The 26,521-nt window shown below is 52.7% G+C and overlaps 9 protein-coding genes across 9 annotated transcripts; 5 read left to right on the top strand and 4 right to left on the bottom strand.

Moving 5' to 3' along the window:
* Positions 1–214: 214 nt before the first annotated feature.
* On the bottom strand, positions 215–2,173 carry A1O1_04432 (uncharacterized protein; the record flags this gene model as incomplete). Its single annotated transcript, XM_007725324.1, has 2 exons — positions 215–338; positions 396–2,173. The coding sequence occupies 2 exons, from the start codon at positions 2,171–2,173 to the stop codon at positions 215–217; spliced, it is 1,902 nt and encodes a 633-aa protein (XP_007723514.1).
* A 697-nt stretch (positions 2,174–2,870) lies between these two features.
* Positions 2,871–4,229, top strand: A1O1_04431 (ubiquitin-like 1-activating enzyme E1 A; the record flags this gene model as incomplete). The annotated part of the gene is made up of 1 exon (XM_007725323.1): positions 2,871–4,229. One exon carries the CDS (start codon positions 2,871–2,873, stop codon positions 4,227–4,229), a length of 1,359 nt encoding a protein of 452 aa, XP_007723513.1.
* A 427-nt stretch (positions 4,230–4,656) lies between these two features.
* Positions 4,657–6,106, top strand: A1O1_04430 (initiator tRNA phosphoribosyl transferase; the record flags this gene model as incomplete). Its single annotated transcript, XM_007725322.1, has 2 exons — positions 4,657–5,890; positions 5,955–6,106. 2 exons carry the CDS (start codon positions 4,657–4,659, stop codon positions 6,104–6,106), a joined length of 1,386 nt encoding a protein of 461 aa, XP_007723512.1.
* Positions 6,107–6,473: 367 nt separating this feature from the next.
* On the top strand, positions 6,474–7,449 carry A1O1_04429 (alcohol dehydrogenase; the record flags this gene model as incomplete). The annotated part of the gene is made up of 2 exons (XM_007725321.1): positions 6,474–6,983; positions 7,114–7,449. The coding sequence occupies 2 exons, from the start codon at positions 6,474–6,476 to the stop codon at positions 7,447–7,449; spliced, it is 846 nt and encodes a 281-aa protein (XP_007723511.1).
* Positions 7,450–8,343: 894 nt separating this feature from the next.
* Positions 8,344–9,420, top strand: A1O1_04428 (lactoylglutathione lyase; the record flags this gene model as incomplete). The annotated part of the gene is made up of 2 exons (XM_007725320.1): positions 8,344–8,491; positions 8,594–9,420. The coding sequence occupies 2 exons, from the start codon at positions 8,344–8,346 to the stop codon at positions 9,418–9,420; spliced, it is 975 nt and encodes a 324-aa protein (XP_007723510.1).
* A 752-nt stretch (positions 9,421–10,172) lies between these two features.
* Positions 10,173–12,125, bottom strand: A1O1_04427 (dihydroxy-acid dehydratase; the record flags this gene model as incomplete). The annotated part of the gene is made up of 1 exon (XM_007725319.1): positions 10,173–12,125. One exon carries the CDS (start codon positions 12,123–12,125, stop codon positions 10,173–10,175), a length of 1,953 nt encoding a protein of 650 aa, XP_007723509.1.
* A 1,304-nt stretch (positions 12,126–13,429) lies between these two features.
* On the bottom strand, positions 13,430–14,748 carry A1O1_04425 (uncharacterized protein; the record flags this gene model as incomplete). Its single annotated transcript, XM_007725318.1, has 2 exons — positions 13,430–14,494; positions 14,596–14,748. The coding sequence occupies 2 exons, from the start codon at positions 14,746–14,748 to the stop codon at positions 13,430–13,432; spliced, it is 1,218 nt and encodes a 405-aa protein (XP_007723508.1).
* A 583-nt stretch (positions 14,749–15,331) lies between these two features.
* On the bottom strand, positions 15,332–19,978 carry A1O1_04424 (uncharacterized protein; the record flags this gene model as incomplete). The annotated part of the gene is made up of 1 exon (XM_007725317.1): positions 15,332–19,978. One exon carries the CDS (start codon positions 19,976–19,978, stop codon positions 15,332–15,334), a length of 4,647 nt encoding a protein of 1,548 aa, XP_007723507.1.
* A 1,098-nt stretch (positions 19,979–21,076) lies between these two features.
* A1O1_04423 (uncharacterized protein) lies at positions 21,077–25,854 on the top strand (the record flags this gene model as incomplete). Its single annotated transcript, XM_007725316.1, has 2 exons — positions 21,077–21,213; positions 21,267–25,854. The coding sequence occupies 2 exons, from the start codon at positions 21,077–21,079 to the stop codon at positions 25,852–25,854; spliced, it is 4,725 nt and encodes a 1,574-aa protein (XP_007723506.1).
* Positions 25,855–26,521: the final 667 nt, after the last annotated feature.

Here is a 26,521-nt window from a genome sequence, read left to right as displayed (position 1 = left end):
TACAGGCATCATATCCCTCCAAGGAGGCATCAATCACGGTAAATTCGAGACTCCATCGAACTTCGTAATATAAAATTGTCCTAACAAATATCGAGGTCATCGAATCTTCATGCATCGTGAGTCGTGATTTCAATTGAGACGGTGAACAGTCCCAAGTTCCTGTTGGAAGAGATACACCTGCAAAACTCCGTAGGTATCTCGCCATCTTGCCATCTCAGCGGAATCCTGTGCTTGGGAAAAACCGAGGCCCTCCATATCCATAAGCAAGAATGGCTTGAACATCAATGTTCGCACTGGGACACTGTGCCCATAGTTTGATGAGAATGAATCGACCAGAGCTATGACAAGTTAGTGCCATTGACACAAAAAGATGGTATCCGACAGGGAGCACTTACATCGGAGGGTCAAACTTGATGGTAGTGCTGCAATTGGTCCGGTTGATGAAAAACCGAGCATGTGGCGGTATAACATCAGACCTGCTGGACGAGCTCCCACCAGCTTGGCTGACAAAATGCTTAGAAGTTGGTTCACCAGAGCCCATTGATGTGCTGGGATGCTCCTCCGAACGATCAGGTGGGTTAGGTGCTCCTCCAGTAGGTGTAAAAGACCGCAACTCGATTCTGCTCGGTGTCGAGCGACGGTTATGTAGACCAATCTCGTCATCACGTCCTTCTTGATGACCACGACGTCCGAAAACCTCATCATTATCCCGAATCTGCTGCGCGCGCATGAGATCCAGGAGGCGATTCCGCTGTGCCAGATTGCTTTCGGTTTCGAGAACTTGTCGTCGGTGACGTTCCCGATCATCCAGAGGTTCAGCCTCCGGCTCATATCCCTCAGAGTCGCTTGAGCTGGACCAGAGGCCGTCATTCCGTTCACTCGCCAGATAAACAGGCCGAGGCCGGTCAACATACGCCCTGAGCGAATATTCCTCATCTTGCCACGGCGGAATCGGAGATTGGCTTCGTCTCACGTCCTCTTCGTCAGAGCGATCTGCAACCGAAACGGTGAATCCAGGAACAAGAGAGACGCCCAGGTCATCGTCGTTGTCCTCCTGGCCCTCCGCCTCCTCCTCATTTGCTGGGTTGTTTAGAAACAACGACCGATCAATAGGATCGTGAGCGGCTCTTGCTAACTGGAAGTATTCTTCGGAGAGGCTGACTCCCTCCGCCCGTCCGGGATAATGGCGATACGCTTTGGGAGACCAGCGTATCTCATACCTCGATGTGTTGTCAAGGAGCTTCTCGTCGTCCATAGCAACAAAAACCATGCCTTCTTGGATGGGACAATCGTAACCAGTTGCAGGGGCCTTGACAACTATTTGGGTCAAGCTGAACGGCATACCGCCGACATGTTTGAGGACCAGATTACATCTGTTGTTCTTGGTGCAATAGACAGTATTGTCGTCCCGGAGGACATTCTGGGGATAGGAATTGACGGGGACATGCGGGTCAGAGTACTCTCCACCATCACAACTGGCAACTTCCATTCGAAGTTGACCGGGTATCACTTGTCCCAAATGTCCATAGCTGAAGGTTTGATTGTTCTCCTCGTAAGAACCATCGTCTAACTTTCGCCGCTTCGGCCTCAAGCGATCGCCTCGACTGGTCTGGGCTGGAGACGCAGGTGAGAGTTCCGATGGCGAGACGAATGTATCCGAGGTAGCTGCTCTGCCGCTTTGCCCGATTCTTTCTCTCTGATATCGTTGCAGCCGTTCGCTCGGTCGGACAGCTCTTCTTCGGGCCCGGACAAGGCTGGCAGAAGTAGCAGACTGAGGAGGACTCTCCGATACGGAGTGTGCATCTCTGTCTTGGATGTGTGTCTCGGGATCACCTCTTCTCCGTCTTTCACGGGCAGCTAATCGGTCGGCTGCCATCTGATCCATCTCTCGATCAATTGCCTCGAATGCCCGTCGTTGGTCGGCGCCTAGATGGCGCTCGGAACTGAGAAGGTTTCTGAGATTTTGCAGCCGTGCTGAGATATTGGGCCACCGATAGCGGTCAGGAGAATCGGTCTGGTAGGCATTCACATTAGCAATGCCCGTACTAGTATCACAGTAAATGAACAGGCGGGAGATGGCAGCGGAGTAGCGATGAAACGCACCATGGTTGGACAAAGAATAAAGGTGTGGTCCCAGCACGATTGCGGGCGGTCCTCTTGGAATGGACAGCATGCAAGACGGCGATATTTCGATGCAGAGAGGAGACGGCTGCAGACAGTCCAGCATATGTTGGTTGTTGACGGATGTTATACGATCTTGTTGAAGTTCCTTAATGAAAGAGTGGGAGTCAGCGATCACCAGTCAGAACGATGGACTATGCATTACGAAGTAGTACGTACATGACATCCACCCCGCGGTGGTGCGGTGTACAGAGTATGGTCCACATCCTCAATCGTGCGTGACAGAGGTGATGGGCACGCCCGGAGAATTGTGAACTGGTCCAGTTGCCGCCCGTTTCGAGCCCAGACCACTTTTGTTTCAGTTAAAGCCGCCCGCTAGATATTGCCTAAAGTGCTAGTGAGGGTGGCTAATGGGCTGGGGACTAGGGTGGCTTGTCTAAAGAAACGACCCGGACGCCCCTAGCAAGACACACTGCAGTAGTAGAGCCTTAGGAGCCCCTGCAGGATCGACCGCCCGCTGAGGTTGTGTCAAAAGTAGAGCCAGATCAAACACTTTGCGACAAATGCGCAAACAGCAAACATTCTCTCCAGTCTCTCTCTCGGCTCACATCTGGCAATATTTACATGACTGGCTGCGCCATTGCCAACTTTTTCCTACCTCCAAAGACACTCTCTGATCAGTCACCTCCACCTCAAGAAACCTTCTCCCTGCGTCATCGAACAACGCTTCTTCCTCGATCGCATGCACGATGAACGGTGACAACCGCTTACCTGAGGATCCTCTCACCACAGATGCCAACGCAGTTCCTCAATCTGCACTTCCTGAACCCAATACCTCAGCCTTCATACCTCTCATGCCAGGCGCTGGCGACCTCAACGGCTTTATTCCAACGATGGACGCGAGTTTCGGCAACATGGCACTTCCTCTCAACGGCGTCCAGCCTGGAATGCTTCCGACTGCGCAGACAGGAACCATATCCGCCGATGAGATAGCCCTATACGACAGACAAATCCGACTGTGGGGAATGCAGGTTCAACAAAGATTGCGTCAAGCGAACGTTCTCCTCATAGGAATGAGAGGTCTCGGCAACGAAATCGCAAAGAATCTTGTTCTGGCGGGCATTGGGACGTTGACAATCCTGGATCATGGACTGGTGACGGAAGAAGACCTGGGAGCTCAGTTTCTCATCACATCCGCTCATATCGGTCAAAATCGGGCAGAGGCGGCTCTACCAGAACTGCAGAAACTCAATCCTCGAGTTGAACTCTACACAGACCCAGACGACATCAAGGAGAAATTGCCAGAGTATTTCCACTCATTCGACATCACAATTGCAACGGGGTTGACGATGGACGTACTATGCAACATCAACATGGCATGTCGAGGCTATGGTCGGAAATTCTATGCCGCAGATACCCATGGCATGTACGGGTTCATCTTCGCAGACCTTTGTGTCCATGACTTTATGGTTGAGAAGCCACGCAGCAACAAGCCTACAAAGATTGGCGACATGGAGACACCCACGAGATGTGTGATTGCCGTTGACTCGAAGAAAGAGGGCGATACCATAACCGACATTGTCACATATCAGGAGACGTACACACCTTTGCAGTTGGCCAACCTGTCACCTCTGCCTGCAAGATCAAGAAACACTCGCCGAAGCAAGATGCGAGTGACGCCTCTTCTCTCCTGCCTACGAGCATTGTTTGATTTCCAGAGCCAGAGTGGTGGTCATCTCCCAGTCATCCAGAGACCAGCCGACCTGGCCATGTTCACAAGACTTTCAAATCAAAAGCATCTTGAACTCGAGCTGCTTCCAGAGACTTTGAGAGCAGATTTCCTGCGAAGCTTCCTTCAGAATCTCGGAGCCGAACTCAGCCCAGTGGTGGCGTTTCTAGGAGGATATTTGGCACAAGACGTGATCAATGTTCTTGGCCAGAAAGAAGCGCCTCTTCAGAATTTTCTCTTGTTCGACGGCGACGACTTCACTGCAGCTCAATACAGCCTGCATGCCATTAATGATGACGCTATGGCAATGATGAATACGAATGGGGCTCCGATTCTGCCTGGACCGGTGTTGGTCGATGGCGCAGTGGCCGTCGACTGAATGCAAAGGATGTCGAGCTGAACTCTTGCTATTGAGGAGTATTTTCCAGAGTGTAGGAGGTACACTCGGTCTGCTCAGCGCAGACAGCACTGCTTACTACTACCTACTACTAGTAGTACCTGACAGTGGCATCCTTGCGACCAGATTGAGGTTGAAATCGGCCAATCACCATCGTGCTTGGCATCCGGAATTTTAACAATCCATCAGGTACAAAGAACTTGAACGGCTCAGGAACAGACTTGATTCACAGAGGAAAGATCATCTCAACGTTGGTTGCTGGCGGTATGGACTGAGGAGGATGGTCAGTATGCACGAACAGGGATCTGCTGCCACACTTCATCACTGATGAAAGCCGTTGTGAAAAGCGACGTGCAAACGAACCAAATACTTACCTTCGCTTGCTTGCTTTCGTCCTTCTTGCTCAACGATGCCACCTTCGGCCTTTCCAACCAAACTATCCGATCTCACCTTGAATGACTCCAGCCTCAATCCGTCGTTGTATGCCAGTCTTAGATCGATTCGCAAGTCCACACTGTCGATTACGAACCGTCTCCATTCTGTCTTGCTTGACGCCCGGTTTGCCAAACAAGTATCTGACCACTTCGAGCTGCCCCTTGTCGCCAACGAACGTTGCGGAAGTTGGTATATAGAGCCAGCCGACAAGGTTGGCAGTGCCTACTTCAAGAGCACAGACGGGCATCACGGACAATGGGACTTTTCGCTACGAAGACTTAATCTCCAGCTCCTGCCCATCCTAGGGAAGTACGGTGGTGCAGTGGTGGTGGACTCCACCCGTCGTGGTAAGAATCTGCCCGACGCATTCAGTAAGACGGTTCCCATCTGGGTGGCCGTAATCAACAGAGTACTTTTCCCCGAACTCCCCTCAACACATGCTTTGCAGCATCCCCCTCCACCAGATGACCTAGGTCTGTCTGAGGTATCGCAAATCGAAGCTAGACTAGAAGGATTTGCCCGGTCATTTCTTCGGCTGGGATTGGATGTGGGCAATTTCCGCAATGAGTTGAAGCATCCGATTCGCCTTTCATGGGCCATAAATGGTCGCTTCGACACCGATGATGTGTCCATCGCCGACGAAGCCGAGCGTGATGTCGACAAGTGGAACCACTTGGTTCTCTGCTCTGCGTCCCGTCGGGTTCACGGGGCAGAGGCATCCGAAGGCGGATATATTCAAGGAGCTGGCGACGACAGTGAAGGATGGTCACACGGTCTCACTGCGCAGTTGTTTTGGAAACACCGGAATGAGTTGATGCAGACCCCTGAAGCCGACCTGCCTGATTTCATCGAACAATTGATTGATCTGGAAGAGAACCAATGTGCTCTGGAAAGCCAATCCACGAAGGTTCTCCCAACATCCAACATTCACATTGGAGCTGGGCCCGTCTCTGAGACCCAAGGATTCGATCTCATAATCAACTGTCAAGGCGAACTTCCTCCGTTACCAAAGAGACTCGATTTGAAATGCCGATCTGGCAAATTGGGGAGCAAGGACCTTCGAGACAAGCTTGGAATGGTCAACGAGACCGTCCGAGCACTGCTTCTAGAGGATGAATCTAGCCAGATCCTGGTCACTTGCTCGAGCGGGAAAGACCTCAGCGCTGGCGTTGTGGTGGCTCTGTTGTGTCTGCTCTATGATGATCAAGGTAAGCTTGTGGTCCTTCTCTTGCAGCTCTTGGCTGGCTCCTCTTATACTAATACTTTGTCAAGGTCGTGTGCAAATAAACAGCAAAGCCGCCAGCATGGATAAGGATTTGGTCAAACGCCGACTGGCCTGGATCACTTGTGCCAAAGCGGATGTCAACCCTTCGAGGGCTACACTGCAGGCCGTCAATTCGGTCCTGATGCAGCGACCCGACTGAGGTTTCGTGGAAGGAATCAAACATGGACGCTTGGGCAGGTCGGGGTGCGTGGATTATCGAGCATAGCGTGGGTGATCAGGTACAGGCAGAAAGCCTGACATAAAGACCATATCTCAAAGTACTTCTGTTGTTGGATGCTGGATCAGCGATGTGGATTTCGAGGTGGATTTCTGGCGTCCAGTGGCCTGCGCGCGTCATTGCATCATCGAAAATTGTTCAGCGCGATGTCGACATGTCAACGACCGGCAGAACATTTGTAAGACTAGATTGCAATAGAAGATCAACCACAAGAAATGCAAAGACTGTTTCTTCTGGCTGCACATATTTCTCGTAACCCGACCTCTGCTCCGATCCGGTTTCCACAACAATGCCCTCGTTGTCGCTCTCCGACACCCTGCCACTCCCCAAGTCCTCGGTGCGCATCCCCCGCCTCGGGTTCGGCGTGTACCAGTCCTCGGCCTCAGTCTGCGTGCAGTCATGCCTCACCGCGTTAGAAGTCGGCTACCGACACATCGACACGGCGCAATTCTACGCCAACGAGACGCAAGTGGGCGAAGCGGTCCAGAAGTCGGGGATTCCGCGCTCGGAAATCTTCGTCACCACCAAGATCCTCTCCGCGGGCGGCAGCGTCGAGAAATCGTACCAGAAATGTCTAGACAGCGTGGAAAAGATTGATTCGGGCGGTTACGTGGATTTGTTTCTTATACACAGCCCCAACGCAGGCAGCAAGGCGCGGAAAGAGATGTGGCTGGCTCTAGAGAAGCTGTACGAGGAGGGCAAAGCAAAGAGCATCGGCGTGAGCAATTATGGCGTGGGACATATCGAGGAAATGAAGAGTTATGCAAAGGTGTGGCCGCCGCATGTGAATCAGATCGAGGTATGTGACTGTCCCTGTTTTTTGTCTCTGTGCAGGTTGCACCAGGAGACTTGTTGACTCCCTGTGCTCCGGTTTGACCCTGCGACAAGAAGGTCAGAGAAGGAACAACAGGCTGACCAGGAGATTCTAGCTTCATCCTTGGTGCCAACAACGTACCATCACCTCTTACTGCCAAAAACACGGGATCGTCATCGAAGCGTATTCGCCTCTCGTCCGGAATTACAAGGCCAACGACCCGACTCTAGTTGACCTGGCCAGGAAATACAACAAGTCAACTGCGCAGATCCTGATCCGGTATTGCCTGCAGAAGGACTGGGTGCCATTGCCCAAGAGCGACAATCCAGAGCGGATCACGCAGAATGCGGACGTTTATGGGTTTGACATTGCAGCGGAAGATATGGGCACATTGGACGATCTAGACCAAGGAGACGCAGGAGCCATTGTGCAAGCCGTGAGCAATGAGTGAATCCTGTCCGTTACATCTTAAAAAGCATATTGCGATTATCAGTGAAGATGGTCCTCAGTTGGCATGTCCAGGAGCAGTGATGGCTGAGATCTGACCAGGCTCGGTCGTATGCTGGAGCGCCGAAGAGAGCAAAGGCCAGGACACATGGCGCCTCAATGACCTCGACTCGACAGATGAAGTTCTGCACCGATGAAGCAGTCAAGCTAGCTCAACTGCATATCCAAAGAGTCCTGCAGTGCATAAATCACATATACCTGGACCCCAATCAATCAGATGAGAACGACTATAGCTGTTCTTCTCCTAGCTGTTCTTCTCCTTAAACCAACCCCCCATGAACCGGTCTCCCCGCTGCAACCTATAGATTATCTGCTCGGGATGCAATATGCCGTCAGTAACTTAATCTCGGGCTAGACGGTGACAGCGACCCCGAGAGCAGGGGGTTAGGGAGGGGGAGTTCCCCATTCGCGGCAACTCTCCGCCTATAAGACCCCGTCTATAGACAGTAGTAGACTGCTTAGAGCCCACTAACTTATGTACCTGGTCGCTAGGTACCTACCTGGTATTTTCCCCTCCACTGCACGTCATATGATTCTCCAAATCCCACTATATCCCCCTCCAAATACTAGTCCACACTGGCAGTAGTAGTATTCCATCTCAAAGCCCCGGCGAAGTGAATGGAAGCATCATCCAGCCGAAATTGGAATCTTGCGCCCGCAGACTCGAATCGCCCATTACTACTACTAGTCGACCATTCCTCCTACACCTCCATCCTTCCTCGACAAAACTACCCGGTAGTCAATGCTTCTATCTCGATTCTCCATCAAACCGCGACTACAGCAACTTGCCCGACAACTCTCCGTCTCATCCGCCAGCACACCGAGAACCTACGCAACCATGGTCGACCAGTCGAAATGGAAGTTCAACCACACGATGCTGCGGGTGAAAGACCCCAAGCGATCAATCGAGTACTACAACCTACTGGGGTTGAGCCTGATCAACAAGATCGAGTATCCTGAGAACAAATTCGACCTCTACTTCTTGGGTAAGACACCCTAGCTATCTATCACTCCCCAGTTCTTCCTTGCGAGGTGCGAGCAGTCATTTCCCAATGACCTTAATACTGACGGACACCACACATCTCTAGCTTACGACGGTCCCAACTCCGCATCCCCCGGCTCTCACTGGACGGACCGTGAAGGCGTGCTCGAGCTGACGCACAACTACGGCAGCGAAAGCGACCCGTCGTTCAGCGTCAACAACGGCAACAAAGACCCGCACAAAGGATTCGGCCACATCTGCGTCAGCGTGGACAACATCCAAGCCGCGTGCAAACGCATCGAAGACGCCGGCTACAAGTTCCAGAAGAAGCTGACGGACGGGCGCATGCGCAGCATCGCCTTCGCGCTCGACCCGGACGGCTACTGGGTCGAGATCATCGGGCAGAAGAACGTCGACGAGACCAAAGACATCACCACCACAGACACCTCGGCGTATCGGTTCAACCATAGCATGATCCGCGTCAAGGACCCCGAAAAGAGTCTCAAGTTCTACCAGGACGTGCTGGGCATGACGCTGCTGCGCACGTCGGAGCAGAAGGAGGCCGGATTTACGCTTTATTTCTTGGGCTATCCTGGTGACTTTGAGGTTCCTAAGCCCGAAGATACCCCGAACGGAGTGAATCCTTTGGCCAACAAGGAAGGATTGCTCGAGTTGACGTGGAACTATGGTACCGAGAAGCAGGAGGGCAAGGTGTACCATAACGGCAACGACGAGCCGCAGGGGTTCGGACATATTTGTATCAGTGTCGATGATTTGGACAAGGCGTGTCAATTCATGGAGGACAAGAAGGTCAACTGGAAGAAGAGGCTGACCGATGGCCGCATGAAGAACGTCGCCTTCGTTCTGGACCCGGATGATTACTGGGTGGAAGTCATCCAGAATGAGAAATTGAAGAAGACCAGTGATTGGTAGAAGAAAAGCAATCAATCACAAAAAGGAGAAGAATGTATACCATATTTGATGAGAAGATACCTTGACTAGGGGAGTCCTGCAAGGATTGTTTAGTGTAGATACCCTGTCATGACACTACATCTGTGATATATACTTTCGCTTAGATTCATTGGAGGGCTTTTTTCGGTCGGGTCATGAGACAAGAGACATATCTTGCCTTGCCTTTGCACTAGACAAGTATTTCTCGTTTCACCTGGCCTTCCTTTTTCCCAGACCTGATCTGGCAACAGGTTCATAATGCTTGGGTCATGAACTTCGGGCAACTTCGACCAACGTGGCAATGAAGATCCACATTGGGAGTGCATCACTGGAAGACGTCGCCGCGGAGAAGACGATGTGACAGGACCAAACATGGTCGAAATGGATCCTCTCACTCCGGCATTTCCGCGCCTCGTTGCAGGGATGTGCGTTGTTGGACGATTCTCGTACTCAGCAAGTGCCCCTTGAGGAAATAGGTGTGCGACAGCCTTGGCTATCCGAAGTTTCAATATGTAAGCGTTTTTGGAGTGATATCGAGAAGACACACAACCATCATTCGGATGCTAGATATGGTCAGTGACTGCTCCTCGAGAGTAAGCATGGCTGGGTCGAGTATATTTGAATTGAATGCCTTGAGACGAAGACGCTGTTTGATGGCCAGATTCAATCCAGTGAACCGATAGCATTAACTGCGAAGGAGCAGGAACATTGATTTGGTTAGACGCGGTTCCGCCTCACGATGATGTTTCGTTGGGCGTCGGCCCTTGTGCGGTCAGGAATCCAAAATCGCAACCCAGATGAGCCTGGTTGACTTCTCGCTCGTAAAGACCACGATATCCTCGTACATGCGCTCTCTCTAACCAGGGTTCCCTCCTGCCAGAGGTTGGACCATGGGTTGTCTTCGAAGAGGATATATCTTCCGCCCTCCTTTTCCGTTCGGCAATTCTTTGACTGATTTCGTGATCGTCAAGCTCAAGGGACAGCTTCCTGTTCTCGACGTCGCACACAATCGTGTCTCCTGACTGGACGACACCAAACACAGAGTCCAGATCCGCAGACTCCGGTGAACAGTGCAGTACAATGGTCCCTCCGGCAGTGCCGCTCATCCTCCCGTCACTGATGCGTAACATGTCGGCGACTCCTTGTCTGCCCAGCTTCTGCGGTATAGGGATCAAGCCTGCCTCGGGCATACCTGGATTCCCGACCGGACCTATACTCTTGAGGAGCAGCACCGAGTCGGCGTCTACTTCAAGATCGGGCGAGTCGATACGTTTGGCCATGTCGGCACTGTTCTCAAACACACAAGCTCTTCCGCGGTGCTGGAGCAGGTTGCGGTTCTTCGAAGCTGAAGCTTTCATGACGGCTCCATTAGGACTGAGATTGCCGTATAGTACGACGAGACTGGAGCGGGGGTAGAGCGGATCATCCAGAGGCCGGACGATCTGTTGGGAATATGAGAAGGACTTGAATGATGTGCTGTCGAGCAACTCGCCCAGCGTTTGCCCAGTATAGGTCCTCGCAGAGAGATGAAGGAATGGCTTGAGGGTATGCATCACGGCCAGCATTCCGCCGGCGTTATGGAAGTCGGTCATGTAGTTGTCGCCGCTGGGCTTGAGGTCGACCAGCAGAGGAGTCTTCTTCCCAATCTCATCAAACGTCTTGAGATTAATAGTGCCCGCCACTCCAGGGTGTCTGTTGATGATGGCCATCAAGTGAACCACAGCATTCGTGCTCCCACCGATGGCCTGCAGCACTGTGATGGCATTCAAGAAGCTCTCCCGCGTAAGCAATTCTTGCGGGCGCATGTGCTCCATCCTCAAGACAGCGACGGCATTGCGGCCAGTCTGTTCTGCGACTCTCAGTCGAGCCGAGCTGACTGCAGCCGCCGTCGCCCCAGCCCGCAGGTCAAGCAGCCCCAAGCCAGCGGTCACACAGGCCATAGTTGAAGCCGTGCCCATGACCCCACAAGTGCCGCCTGTCGGGGCCAGCTCCTCGTTCACTGACATGATATCTTCCACATCGACATCTCCCGCGCGGTACCTCGCCCAGTAACTCCTGCAATCCGTGCAAGCGCCCACCCGGACGCCCTCGACAGACCCAGGCATCATTGGGCCCGTGATCAGCGGCAAAGCAGGCTTATTGGCGCTGATGCCACCCATGAGTTGAGCCGGGACGGTCTTGTCGCATCCACCAATCATAACGACCGCGTCGACCGGCTGGGCCTTGATCATCTCCTCCGTGTCCATACTCATCAGGTTCCGGAGGTACATGCTCGTCGGACTGGAAAAGCTCTCGTGCACGCTGATCGTGGGGAAGTCCACGGGTAGCCCGCCTGAAGCGAGAACGCCGCGCTTGACGGCCTCGATCAGTTGCGGCACAGTGGAGTGGCAGGGGTTGAAGGACGAGTAGGTGTTGATGATCCCGATGATGGGCAGCGACAGTGCCGAGTCCGAGTATCCCAGGGCTTTGATGAAGACTTTGCGCAGAAACAGGGAGAAATGGGCGTCGCCATAAGAAGTGAGGCCCGACCGGAGGCCAGATGTTGAAGTGATCGGAGTCGACAGGTCGTAGTCTGAGTGGTGGACATCGTTGGTGTTGTTGTCGTTGGTGGTTTGATCATCATTCTTCTTCCTCTTCTTCTTATTCGAGCCGTCGGCATCGGTGTTGGACGTGTCGTGGGAACTCATGATTTCAGATGGTTAAGTCCAAATACTGTACTCCGTATACGTACTCAAGGACCAGCCTGCGAGCTTGCCTGTCTCGCTGTGTAGTCAAACCACTTGGGAACTGTGTGCTCCGGCCAAATAATGTGGTGCATCCCCAGATCAGTCACGCTCTGCTCGTCTGTTAACTGACCCGTTGTATTTTCCCTCCTCCGCTGTTCGTTCACTGTAGTATGATCTCCGGAACATCGTGGATAACCTGTGGGAAGTTGACAAGCGCCATAGCTACCTGGGCAAACACAGAAACCCTTTCCCTTGGTTGGCATACATTAGGTACCTACAAGGTACACATACCTTAGAGTAGATACTATTGGGGTGTTATTAGTTCTTCATGTGTCAAGACCTCTGGTATTAATAATAGTACTACCACCATAGGCCCGCCTGCTTATGTACCTACCTAGGTACCTAAGGTACTAATCACCCCTGCCAAGACACTAAAACTCAGACAACGAATCCCAGATCAATTCAGCTATATGTGTTGTAAAATTCAACTTTCTCCCAACAATTGCAATACCTGCAATCTACCGCCGGGTGTATGTCTCAACCTGTCCAGTTTACACTCGAATCAGTTCTGACTTCCATCTAGTAGCTCAATCGGTAGAGCGTGTGGCTCTTAGCACCCCCTAGCAACCACAAGGTTGGGGGTTCGACCCCCCCAGTAAGTTACACTGATCAAAACATCGATCTCATCAATTCTAACAATCATCTCAGTTCGGCTCAATTCCAAATGTACCTTGCATTCTTTTTTGTCTTTTTTGGTTTTCGGTTTTTGGAGTTGTACGGGGTCCTGCAATGTACTAGTACCTTATCTTATCTGAAGGGTTAGTGGAAGATGCGTTAGTAAGACAACGGCGCACGGCCGCTTCGGCGACGCCTACAATCAGAATCAAGGCTGCGCAACCAAGGAAATCAACTTGCTTGATGTACTACTCGTAGTAGTACTCATCAGTAACCAGAAACGAAATTCAACACTAAACTCATTTTTTGATAGAGAACATATATGAAGTCAGAGTTATTGTGTCTCGGAATTCAAATGATGCTTTGATATTGTTGGGGTCATGTACAGTGGCCAAAATAAATATCCAATATACTTGCTCCAAACAAACCAAGTGCACCTACAGTCCTGTCTTCCCGTGAATACCTAGTCATTATACCTCTCTCTTCTCTCTTCGTGAGTGCCATTGCTCTCCTCGTAGCCAAGTCAGCTGCTGCAAGTACTACCTTACACTGCATACCAAGGTAGTAAGTAGTATTGCGGTCTCGGAACCTCAAGCCCAACTCCCTCTCCAAGTGGCATCCAGGTTTCCCTCTCCTTCGCCCTTCTTCTTCTTCCGCGCAATGCCTTCACGAACACACTCGACGACATCTTCGACATTGGTCCCCCTCTTGCGCTTCTCCGTCCTCTCTTCTCCCAGCACAGTATCATCCGCAATGAGCTTATATATCTCCGCCACGCCCTCGAAGACCTGACTAGCGGACTGCGACGCCCCGTCATGATGATGGTGATTGCCGCCATCATCGCCCAGAACATCCGGACTGAAAACCCCCTCGAGACTGAAAGTCTCATTGATCTGTCTCATCTCGTCGACCCAGCGATAAGCTTTGGGCGGCATAGACGTCAGCCCGGCGCGCGCAAAGGCCAGGATCGCGGGATAGAACTCTGCCAAATGCTCCTTCAGAGCCGGAAGCACGCCGCAGCTATGAGCGGTCGTGAAAGATAAGATGGACAAGGCGATGGTGCCCTTCGAGAGGGCGGCGAAACACGATTTCAAGGCCGACGCCGGCCCAATGGCGTCGCCGACGATCTTCACATTCAGTAATTCCCGTAGAGACGCATCGAGCAGCTCGGCGATCTCTGGGCCGGAGATCACAATGGACGGACGTTTCCAGGACTTGTCTTCACGCAGCGACGGCGGGCCGCCGATAATGCCGCCGTCGAGGAAATTGATGGAGATGGGAGGCTGCTGCGGCTCGACTTCCGATTCTGTTCTGTGGAACGAGAACGAGCGCGCGATCGAGAGCTGGCTGGTTGGCGACGAGGGAGACGCCGTCGAAGTAGTTGTAGGACTGGTGAAGAGGGAGGCGATGCTGCGCGCCGTGCGCGGACTGATGGCGTTCAAGTCGATGTAGATCAGACTCGGCGCCGCGGTGCCTTTGCTTTCACCGCGTCGTTTGATGGCGGGCGCCGAATGACACGCCTCCAGGGCCCGGCGGGCCGTCGCCACTGCGTCGCGCGGAGGCACGATGCTCAATAGGATGTCGACCTCGGCGACGAGTTCTTCGTCCGAGGCCAGAGCTGTGATCTGCGCAACTTTGATCCGGTCGAGCGTGTGCTGGCTTCACGGTGCAAGGTCTCAGCAAAGAGTGCCATCACCAAGAATCGCAGCGATGGGCTTGGGCTTGGGCTTGGGCTTGGGCTTGGGCTTGTCAGAACGGAATAACTCAAAGGGGGTGCTTGCCTTCGTCCCGTGGCGACCGTGTAGACTGCGTAGTCGTGATGGCGGAGGAGTCGACCAATGCCCATGCCCATATCGCCGATGGAGAGGATGCCCACGCTGGGCTTGCTGGCCGTGGATGACGATGCCATTCTTTCAAATTCTGCTGGTTGAGTGTGATGCGTGTATCCGGCCGAAGAAGAATCACGCAGGATAAAGGTGGAAAAGGGAGAGAAAGAGGGTCTAGGCTTCATCGTGTCGTCGATATAGATGCCATCATGATATTGTTGGTCAGGTGATCACCATCGAGACGCCGCCTGTTTCCGATATAATGATATATTGCACTATCGTAGTCAGGGATGGATAGACCTCACAGGAGGCATCATGGACAGGCTTGCCCTCAGTAAGACTATCGAAGTTTGGAGAACTCACAGCAATCTCATGCTGGACTAGACGTGCTCCTAATAAGCAACATAGGTATTTCGTATATATATATATATGAGAGGGAGAGGATTCCCTACAGTCAGCAGCTGCTCGGCGTGACTTCATATTACTTCTTTCTGGCTATTGGAGTATTGACCATTCTTTCTCCCTCCACCACCGGCTACAAGGTATTGGACATATCAGACGTAAGCAAGAGATATCTCGCCCTTATCGACGTTTCAAGGATCTAGCGCTCGAGGCGCTTGCAATGCTGATTGAAGACTATCTAGCTGTACTGGACGAACATACCCCCTAGAGGGCCTTTTCCTTCCCTTTTCCATTCTCAGCTCTCTGCGCCGTGGACTCGTGGAAATTGTGCAGTCGCTCGCCAATGAGGTAAACTTCGTCACGAATCTTGGCCCTCCAGCTCGCCAGCTGACGTTGCAACCCCATCATCATTAACCAGAGCACTATGAGGCCCAGGACGGCTGGATACGCCATTCGATACAAGCGCATCTGGGCTTCCGGGTCGTCGAGTCCCGTCAACAGAATGACACCCTTTGCATACGCAAGAGGAAGGCCGAGCAGACCGAGGCAAATGATGCTGGTGGGAAGCACAAAGGCGCGACTCGCCAGTCGGATATCGGGTTTGAGGTACCCGTTCCGAGTGATGGCACGCAGGGCGGAAGCTACCTGTGAATCCTCGGCCACCTGGTGTGAGAACAATCTGAGAAGCAGTCGGAGGTAAAGGAGTCCAATCGTCCAGGACTGCAGAATGAAGATGGTGGCAACGGGCTGGGTGGAGACACTGCTTGCTGTAGCTTTCTCTTGACGCATTTCCAAATATGTGAACAGTGGAACGTGTATGTACAGCTCTGTGATCAATGACAGGACAAAAGGCAGGATGACCAGAGTGTACAACCCCAAATATGTCAGCCCCAGACCATACTGTATCGAGGAAAGAATCTGTGGACCGAACCACTGTGGGACCTTGGTTCTGACATTGGTTCGAATGGACCGAGCGTAAGCGGCAGCGTAGCCCAGTATCGCAAAGATGTGAATGCCGATAGTAAAAGCATACAAATCGTTGGGCGGCTTGGTCGATTGGGAAAGCCACTGAGTCACCTTTCGACCAACCAATAGAGGACCAATCGTAAATGCCACTCCTGTCGAGGCGGCGAACAACCACACGAGGACAATGAAGGCTGCAATTCGCGCTCGGAATTTTGGAGGGAGATAGACCCTGGTGAAGCGCTCATCTTTACTGCCATGGATGCCGTATTCCAGATCAGGAAGCCCATCAACACGGTCATTTTGCTCCGTGACTTCTAGGAAGACGTTCCGTTCTTTGGGTATGCGAACAGAGTCGGAGGCAGGTGCTCGAACATAAACGCCGTCCCGCACAGGGTTGGCGTTGCCTTTCCCAAACAACCCCCAGAAGGACCCTTTTGGTGAGCTGTACTTTTCCTCCTCGCGCTGCTCGCCGAAGAGAAAGTCGGTCAATCTCAAGGCTTTCGCACATACCTGGAACCACCACTTGTACATGGCCGAAATCTTTTTGGAGGGTTCGGCCTTTCGTAGAATAAATGGAAGCATAAAGTTGTAGAAAATGATGTCCACTGGGAACGCCAATTTTGGTTCCGCCGTGGCCCATTGAATAGGGAAGATGCCATTCACACCACCCAGGGTCCAAATAACACCACCCAGACATACAATCACCAGGCCGCCGTAGACCAAGGCGGAGAATGCAATTTTCCCCAATTGCGCCGGAATAGGACGCTCAAGAACGTCGCGCACAGGATGAAAGTTGGGATCGTCCGGGTCTCGGATAAAGTACAAAACTCCCGTCCTCATGATTTTCCTGCATATTGACACAAACAGGGCGAAATGAAACATGTAGCAGGTGCCAATGAACCAGTGAATGAAGATGCCAGTAAACGGCGCTCTGATGATGAAGCCAATTCGGCCGGCAACGGTGGCGTTGGAAAACAAAGGCAGGAGCGCCAGGTCGAGAAGGAGTCCGCAATAGAGCGGAAAGACCAACATTTCTATTCCGATAATGACAATCACTTTCATCACGCCTCCGGCTTGGCGAAGACAGTCCGCGATATAGCCTTCGACCCTTTCGTTCTCTTGGAGGCCCAGGAGAACATGAGCAAGTTCCAGGAATACAATGCCAGCAGCTGCGAAAAACGCGTACCCAAGAATGATGGTCAGGATCCGATCCTCAGTACTCCATTCGACCAACGAATAATCCACCTCATCTCCTTTTGCAGAAGAAACGGAGGTCAAGTCTTTGGGTAGGTTCCGCAGCGCAGCCATGCCAAGCGTCCCGAGGCTCGAAATTCTCCCTGGAGCTGATCTGAGAAATTCTCCACATGCTGCAACAATCGAGGGGAAAGTTAGAGACTCCGTGGCCGTCAACTCCTGAACACGGAGAGCCGAGGCGAGAATCCAAGCGAACGTGTTGCTAAATGATGCTTTGAAGGATTTCAAAGCTTGGTAAGATACCATAGAGAAGGTCGGCAGATCCGGTCTCAGATGAAGAGCTGCCCCAGATAACGTTCTTTCCAGGCGTGCGCCGCTCTTTTGGGTGAGATCTAGGGTCAAGCCTTCAAGCAGAGCAGGATTGAGGACGTTGCTGAGGGCCGGGAAGAATGGCATACTCATGGCTTTGATGAGCTTGACAGGTTGGGCAAGGACAAAACCACCCAGTCCCGCCATGAAGAAGATCATGTCAAACACTATGTCCGCCATTTTGGACAGAACGAATAGTGGCGCCTTGACAAGCATACCAAACGGGTTGGACATGACCAGAAGGGCAATCTTACCCCAGATATAGGGACACCAAACACTGGCTGTTAGAGTAACCATGATGAGGAAGAGACTGAAGACGACATTTTGAAACATGCCAAAGATGGGGCCTTCCATGCCGAGCAATTCGAGAACGCCGTCGAGATCTTCGCCGTCCTCGGCACCATTCTGATCGTTGAGATCGACACCCAGGAAAAAGTCTGGTTCCCGAGCTTGTACTTCCTCAAGGGCGGCGCCTCCAGCTTGGATGGCTTCGCGGTTGTGATTTGGTACGAAAGGAGCTTCCGGGAGTACACCTTCCACAACTTCCTCATCATCCTGAACGCGTCCATAGTCTTCAGTTTCGGCGAGAATGGGATCATTGATCGAGTCATCGATATGCCAAAGCCATTGTGATAATCTCCCTAGAATTGTTGGCTCCTCGGGCGGTGGTAGGGTGCCTTGAATACTGCCATTTACAGGGCTTTGGTCCTCGCCCCGTGTCGAAGAGCGTCCTGCTTCACTCGAGTCCGGTGTGGGTACAGCTGGTCCATCCGACTCGGTATCTTCCCCTCTCGTTCTGGGACGGAGTATATCTTGGCCACTTTCATCTATGGCTTCTGCCGCCTCCGCAATCAATAACTTTGTGTTCAGGGTTTCTGCAGCGTGTTCCCAAGATTCTTCGACCTTTGGACTCCCAGAGTCTCCCAGTGGCGCTGAATCGGGAGTATGTAAAAGGCTGTCAGAGGGCGAGTCGCTTCCGAGTCCGGCTAGAGATCTATCCTGGGGTATCAAATTGCCGACTTCACCATTCGGCGCCACCTCAAACCCTCCCTGAACAAGCATAGAATTGCTCAGACTACGTCGTCTGAATGGTATGGAGTCGTGATCATCAGTCAACCCCGCGCTGCTCTCCCCGGGAGTCTCCTCAACACTATGATCTGGAGCGGAGTCATGATTGGTCAACAAGCTCTGTGATCGTACAGGTAGCTCCGGCCGTTGAAACCCGGCCTCGACCACGTTCAAGATATTATCATCAGTGAGAGCTCGCCGTGCCGTCGGTATAGCAATAGGTCGCTGTTCATTCTCCGAAGCGACAAGATTGCCCTCGCCTGCTATCCCCGGAACGTCTTGAGGATTCGGAGGTTGCAGGTTCACAACCGGGCCCGCTTCATTTTGTGCAACGAATGCGGGTTGGGGGATTTCGGCGAGGTCGGCATCAGGTAGATTGGGGATATTTTGTTGATTGATCACCCATTCTCGTATAAGAAAGACAAGAATGAAGGCTGTAACAAGGAGAACGCAAATCAATTGCCCTTCCACGATATCAACGGTTGCATTATTGATCGCAGGAGATGGGGACCAATTTGCCAGGAACTGAACGTCTGATAGAACAGATGGAGGTCGTTCCAACATGAAGAATGGCGACGACGCGTTGGACACGTTGGCTGAGCCAGTATTATGGACCGGAAGAGGCATGACCAGAGAGAAGACAAGTTGCAGAAGCCTGCCGATCAAACCTTGGCTAAACACCACGCGAGCAATATCGGCCAGAGACACTTGCATGGGAGGAAACACCAGCTTCACCCGTTCGAGGTACTCCGGAACCGTGAAGTTGACAGCCGCGATCTCCGGAGACTGTACAGCAGGCCAGGTCGAAGTAGCATTCGCACCGATCTCTGCAGCGGTGTAGACATCCTTCTCATTCAGCCAGCCTCCGTCAGCTAGCCAGAACAGACCTCGCCATGCTTGTCTTATGCACCAAGGAAGACAGCCCAGCCATATGATTGCCACAGCTACATAACGCATCCAGCGAGATATCCCCTTCAGCGAATGACGTACAAGTTGGCGGAGGAAGAGAGGAAAGGGCAATGTGGCTGGCATGGACCGGTCGTAGATCTTGGTGAAGCGAAAGGAGGTCTTGCAAAGCTCGCATTTTTTCTTTTGAGAATGGGACAGCCATTCCATCAAACATTCCTGGTGGACGAATTTGATGCTTCCGCTGCACTTGCAAGGGTAAAATAACGGCTGGTCTGGGGTAGCCTCGCCGCGGCAGATGCGGCAATAGTCCTGGGCTTCATCATGTGCGGCAGCCGCTGCTGCCTCTGCCTTGGCTCTTTCGCGAGCGAGAGCGACAGGGTGTTTCTCGTAAACGTCTAGGGGCATCTTGCCTGATGCTGAGAGACCAGCCACGGAGGGGGTGTTGAGAGATTGTCATTTCGCGAGGGAGGCAGGTTTAGGTCATGTTTGCCGAAATGAGGGAGGCAGCGAGTGTCACGGCAGCCTAGAGAAAAGAGTCACAAGGTACAATGAGAAGATGGTGTAGTGAGGTGAGAGGATGAAGAGTTAGGACAGATGTATCGTTGTCGTTGATATGATAGTATCTTGAAGTGCGTTCGACGCAGTCTCACAACTCTGGACAGTAATTCGCAGGATGGTCACGTGCCGCACCGCAGGATGTCAGTCACATGTCCCTAATACGTTCTTGTGCAGCCACTGCGCCGGTTGAGCATTAATTAATTGTTCACCTGTAAAATAAGAAGAGGCGCAGGCAGCCACATGCGGAGCAACAGCCAGGCAGAAATGCTCCATCACCAGCATTGATATAAGCAGTTGGTTGGCTTCAAAACAACTGGGCCAGCCGGGAACATGTGCTTTCTTACATCATAACCTTTGTGGCCTCTATCGCTAGTATTTTCCCATTGCACCGCATCGTGGATTGTCGTTGTCGATCTACTTTGTACAGTTAGACCTGCGATCGTAGTAGAAGCCCTTAGCCTGGAGGTATGATACAACCAGAATCCTGCTTGCTTATCAGTAGCGGTAGCAGTAGTAGTGATACATACCACCACCATCATCTTGCCCACCTCGCAGTCGGTGGCTTGGTTGTTGCACAGTGAGAGTGACGCAGTGACGCAGTGGCTGCAGCTCCCTGTTCTCTGCTACATCTCGAACGCAACTTTCTGGCGCATGTTGGCCTCGAAACCTGCGACACCTCCACAAACCCTCCCCTGCTCATAGTCCAGCGTACCCGATCTCCTCTTGTCTCTTCAGCACCAATCCTCGTCTGCCTACACAGTAGTAACGCATACATCGTTCTACTCTCAGAACTCCTTTTGCTGCTCTCAATTCATCCAGAACGGCAACTCACGCACATCTCTGCAATAGCAGAGACTTGTTCCCTACAAGTTATCATCACGCAGCCACATCGCTTCCTGGAGGTGGAGAGTTCTTTCACAGCCTCAACACCCGCACGTCGCTGCGATGGCGGTAGTTGAGAATGGAAAGCCCATAGAAAGTGTGAAAGACAGACCCAACGGACATGCCATCGGCCATGTTGCACGGCGCAGTTCGCCTCGTCGTCAGGGCTGGACATTCTGGACTTTCAACAATCTTGCCAGGTAACATGCCCTCAGATCATCGGCACACCATTGCACTGCTAAACAAATCACAGGTTGACCATCTGGTATGCCCTCTTGACCATCGTATTCAGGTGTCCGTCAACGCCCAAGGACCTCACCGATACCTCTCCTCAGATATGCAAATCCTACTTGACCGCAAAAGCCTATGCCCAACCTCATCTACAGCCCTACTATGATGACTACGCAGCACCCTATGTCACAAAGGCCCAACCTTACGCCGACCTGGTCAACAAACGGGTGATTGGACCTGCTTCACTCATTGCCAGGCGTAATTATGAGAAGTACGCTGCTCCACAAATTGATGCTGCAAAGGTCTACTCGCAAGCCCAGTGGGAGAAGTCGGTTGTGCCACAGATCACCATTGCACAAGGGAACGCCGCCAAGTTGTATAATACGAACGTTGCTCCCCATGTGGAAAAAGCAAGGAGTCTGATCGGACCATACTATACCACGACCCGAGATCTAGCCTACAAGATCTATCACGAACATGTCCTTCCTTCTGCGAAGTATGCGAGGCCTCATCTCGAGACTGCCTACAACTCTACCCAGACGTTCGTCGCCGACACCGCATATCCATTGGCGCGACATACGTGGTCTGAGCTGGTCATCTTCGTGGATGGAACTTTGTGGCCATTCCTGAAGGGCTTGTACATTGACAACGTCCGACCTCAGCTCGTCATGATCAACGAGAGAATTGCCAAATACCAGGAGAGCCGAAAATTGAAGGCTGCCATGGACGAAGTTGATGAAACACGGTCGGCATCTGGATCCCCAACAGCCACAACTCCCATTGCAACAGCCGTAATGGATGACGTCTACGCAATGTTCGAGTCCGATGACCTGGCATCCTCGACGGCAACCGGTGCAAAGCCCCAGTCAACAGTCCAGCCGCCTGTGAGACCGCCGCCTGAGATTGCTACCGAAGAAAAGATTTCCGAAGACCTCCAAAACTGGCAAAAGAAATTCGCTGTAGCAGCCGACAAAGGGAGCGACGACCTTCGCGAGAGGGTCGCCTCCATAGTCGGCAGCCTTGTCAAGAGCGATATTGATGGAGTCGGTCGAAGATTGCAAACCGCGTTGGAAAAGACAGTGGAGAACGAGTTGGAGAACGTCAAAGCGAAAACCAAGTCAACCATTGCGTCCCTCCCTGATGATGCGAGTGCCGAGGAGGTCAAGAAGGCGGCGGAGGACATTTTAGCCGCCATCAGAACGTCGGGCGTCGAGATCAAGGAGCGTGCAAAAAATGTGCGCGACTGGGCCCAGAGCTTTGAGACTGCTTTAGTCCAGCGCCTTGCCGCCGCCTCCGCCTCGACTCTGGAAGTCTTGGATGGTATCAAAGATCTTGGCCTTCAAGAGGTGGGCATGCGTTGGGCATGGATGGAGGGCGTCACCTACAAACACTGGGAGAAATTCCATGAGGTCCGAAGGCAACTTGACGAATGGAAGGACGAGGTTCGGAATGTTGCCATGGAGCATCCAGATACACAACAGGCGGTCGCTGCTGCCCGACAAATCTTGGAAGAAGGCATGGCCATGACCGAAGATGCCGCCAAAGAGCTGGTAAGGCTGAAAGGTGTTGCACAATGGAAGCTAAAGGCCCGGGATGCCACGGATGATTTCGAGACACGAAGCGTCCCCGCTGAAGCTGTCTCTGCTGCCTCGAGTCTAGCAGCTGAGCTTCAGGGTGCAACCGCCCAAGGCGTAAGATCGGCGCAATCTGTCTTATCTCAAGCAAGCGAAGCTGTTGGAGGTGCAGCCTCGTCCGTTTCGTCCGCAGTCAAAGGCACCAGTACTGGCAGCTTCGAGTCGGCGTCTTCAAAAGCAAGTGACGTGGGAGCAGCAGCCGCTTCGCAGGCGTCATCTGCTGCAGGAGCTTTGTCATCAGATTCGGTGAAGTCCATGGCGTCCCAACTCGAAACATCAGTGGCGAATGCCTATGAAGCCGCTTCTTCGGCAGCAGCAGGTGTTGGGGCCGGGGCTGCCGGGACCGCCCTTCCTCAGGCAGCATCGTCCGGCTCAAGTTTGGCTGAAGGAGTCCTAGACTCCGCCGCTTCTGCGACGGATCGTGTTGGCAGCTCCGTCTCCTCGTTTGTGGAGAATCTTGCATCACCGTCCACCACGTTGGCATCGTCGATCATCTCTGGAGCAGAAGAAGGAGCCAGCTCTGTGTCGTCCACTGTAAGCTCCGGTGCCAGTCAGGTGTCATCCAAGGTCTTTGCTGGCGCCATGGCGCAGGAGGTCAAAGGCTCCATTCCCATTCTGGATGATGTGTTCGAAGACAATGAAGATTCGACCTTTTCTGAGAAGGTGCAAAACATCATCAACAATGCTGGAGATCGATATGCCGAAGTTACACGAGCGGTCTCCGAAGCAATGTTTGGAGCGACTCCAGGAACCGCGGAGAGCATGACCTCGGTTGCCAGCGAACACTACGCAAGTGCCTTGGCTGCTGCGTCAAGCGTGCTGTACGGGACACCCCAAGGAACAGCAGAAAGCATTGCCAGTGTTGCGTATGATAAGTATGACCAGGCGGTGGCTGCTGCGAGTTCCGCCATCTATGGCACTCCAACTCCAGTGACTGATTCGCTCCTCCAGCAAGCCAGCTCTCTCTACAGTGACGCTGTGAGCCGAGCGGGAGACCATTACAGCGCGGCCAAGTCAGTTGCCTCCCAACAGATTTCTGGGACGCCCAAACCCGTTCACGAACAGATGTTTTCTTCTATTGATTCAGCATATTCGGGTGCGGTGGACGCGGCCAGTACCAGACTTGATTCGGCTCGTAGTGCCGCCTCCAACCAATATTCTTCGCTGAGTAAGGGAGCCTCGAACGCCATTCCGACCACGAATCCTTTGGTTTCCGTGTCTTCGTTGGCTTCTTCGGTTCTGCAGAATTCTTTGGCTGCAGCATCGGAACAATATTCCAAGGCGAAGGTTGCTGTTGGTGCGACCCCAGCTCCCGCTCGTGAGCGGTATCTTCAGGAAGCACGGAAGAATTACTATGCTGCCATCGGTTTAGCTCATGAACAATACGACGACTTCGTCAAGGCTGCGTCTAGCGCGATCTATGGCACGCCCACTCCTGTCTTGAGCAGCATGTCGAGTGTTGCATCGGTTGCGATGTATGGAACCCCGGTTCCAGCATATCAGAGCCTCATTGATGCGGCCACCTCTCAGTACGCTGCTGCTTCCTCTGCAGCCGCAGCCAGTCTCGATGCGTACAAATCGTCAATCAGCTCAGCAGCCACTCCAGGGTACAGTCTATGGGATGACGCAGTGGCAGCGTACTCCAATGCCATCGGATCCGCCGGCTCCTCGCTCTCATCGGCTTCGTATGCTGCAAGCACTGCAATTTACGGCACTCCTGTTCCGTACCACCAGAGTGTGTTGGACCAGGCTTCCTCACGGTACGATGCTGCCACCTCTGCCGCCGCGGCTCAAATGTCAAGCATGCTTGGATCCGCATCTTCGGCATTGGGTAAAAATCAAGATTCGCCGGCACCACGTGTGCTCAACGAGATCTCGTCTCAGTACGATGCTGCCGTGCAGGCGGCCTCTTCCTCGCTCTCTGCTGCTAGCTTTGCTGCAAGTAGCGCTGTTTATGGTACATCAACGGGCACTATCGAGTCCTTGTCGAGTGTCGCCTCGGAAAACTGGGAAGCCTTGGTGTCTAAAGCTAGCGAGCAAATCTATGGTTCACCGAAACCGTTCTACGACGAATGGGCCACCCAGGCAGGCGAGTACTCTGCCCAAGTCACCGACTATGCAAACGACAAGTTTGTCATTGTTCAATCGTTTGTCTCCGAACTCGTCGTGGGGAAAGAGCCCGATTTCACTGAGTCAGTGATGAACAGACTCAGCTCTGCGTACTACGACAGCTACGCTTCGGCATCAAGCCTTGCCAGTGATGCCTACGAATCCGCCTCGTCCGTGGCGTCTTCTGTGTCCTCTGTCGCATCCGACTACTTTACCCCACCGCCTCAAGTCACATCAGTCCTGGACACTGTGAATGAGCAGCTCAGTTCGCTCGTTGATGCAGCCAGCGTCCAGGTCTACGGCACTACGAAGGGGTCCGTTGAACAGGCCACATCTGCAATGGCTGAATCATACTCGTCGGTCAGCGCTGGCATCAGTGAAGCGATCTACGGAACTCCAGTCGGATATACTGAAGCGGTCCAATCTTCGATTGCCGACGTGGCCAAGAGCGCACAAGGTGCTCTTTCCGCTGCTATATACGGCACTTCGACTGGGACGGTAGAGTCTGTCACAAGTGTTGTTGCGGATTCTTACTCATCAGTCTCGTCGGCACTGGCTGATAACTTATCTGCTGCTGCATCTGTGGTTGGAGATGTGCCAGGTGGGGCGGCGAGTATGGCCGAGAGCGTGCGAGCAAAGGTGTCTGAGGCCATCTATGGCCCGGAGCAGAGCGCATTGGAAAGTGCTCAGTCAAGAGTCGCTGAGGCTGTAGAGAGCGCCCGAAGTGCCATCGCCGCTATGGCCAGTGCTGCAGGAGACAGTGGCTCGCAAGTTGCAGATGCGATCAGCAGTTCCGTCGAAGACATGGCGAGTGCAATCAGCAGCTCCGTCAGCAGTGCTACCGATTATGTCAAAGATGAATTGTGAGGAGAGAAGAATGCCCAAGGAGCTTTTGTCCCTACGGAACGAGGGAGTGGCATCACTACGGGATTTTGAAGAATGAAAGTCACAACGAGACCAAATAATGAAATTGTTTCTAGGCGGGCAGCAATTGGGGAGGGAAACGAATTCTTGAGAAGAGCGAAAATGGAGGAGCAGTCCGAGGGAGGAGGCGTGGTCTTGAGAGCGACCAAGTGAGTACACACACCACGCTCACTTCTCTGTTCTGGGGATGGCTGAGAGAACAGTGTTCATGTGAAGGAACGAGAGTGAGATTGAGAATGAGAGATACCCCATGAGCCAGGCAAGGGCGAGTTGGCACCAAGCAGGCCGTGAAGGGGGCAATCAAACTTGCAAACTTGTTGATATCGAAGGGCTAAGAAGGCTGTCGATGACCTGGTATCTGTCCTTGCCTTGGGTCCCTTTTTCCCTTCCTTTCCCTTTCTCATCTCTTTTCCTTGTCTTGTCTCGTTTTGTGTTATGTTGTACATCGTCCCGTCTATTCCTGGCAACAAGCGACTCCAGTGGCTCGAATTGCCACATCAATATCTCATGTACTCTGTACTCTGGACTCAGATAGTCAGTCAGTCATGTATGTACTGTACTCACTGTACTCACTGTACTCACTGTACTCACTGTACTCACTGTACTCACT

Source organism: Capronia coronata (genome assembly GCF_000585585.1).
Source record: "Capronia coronata CBS 617.96 chromosome Unknown acBCG-supercont1.3, whole genome shotgun sequence".
Taxonomy (NCBI): Eukaryota; Fungi; Ascomycota; class Eurotiomycetes; order Chaetothyriales; family Herpotrichiellaceae; genus Capronia; species Capronia coronata.
This window is presented reverse-complemented; position numbering and strand designations above follow the sequence as displayed.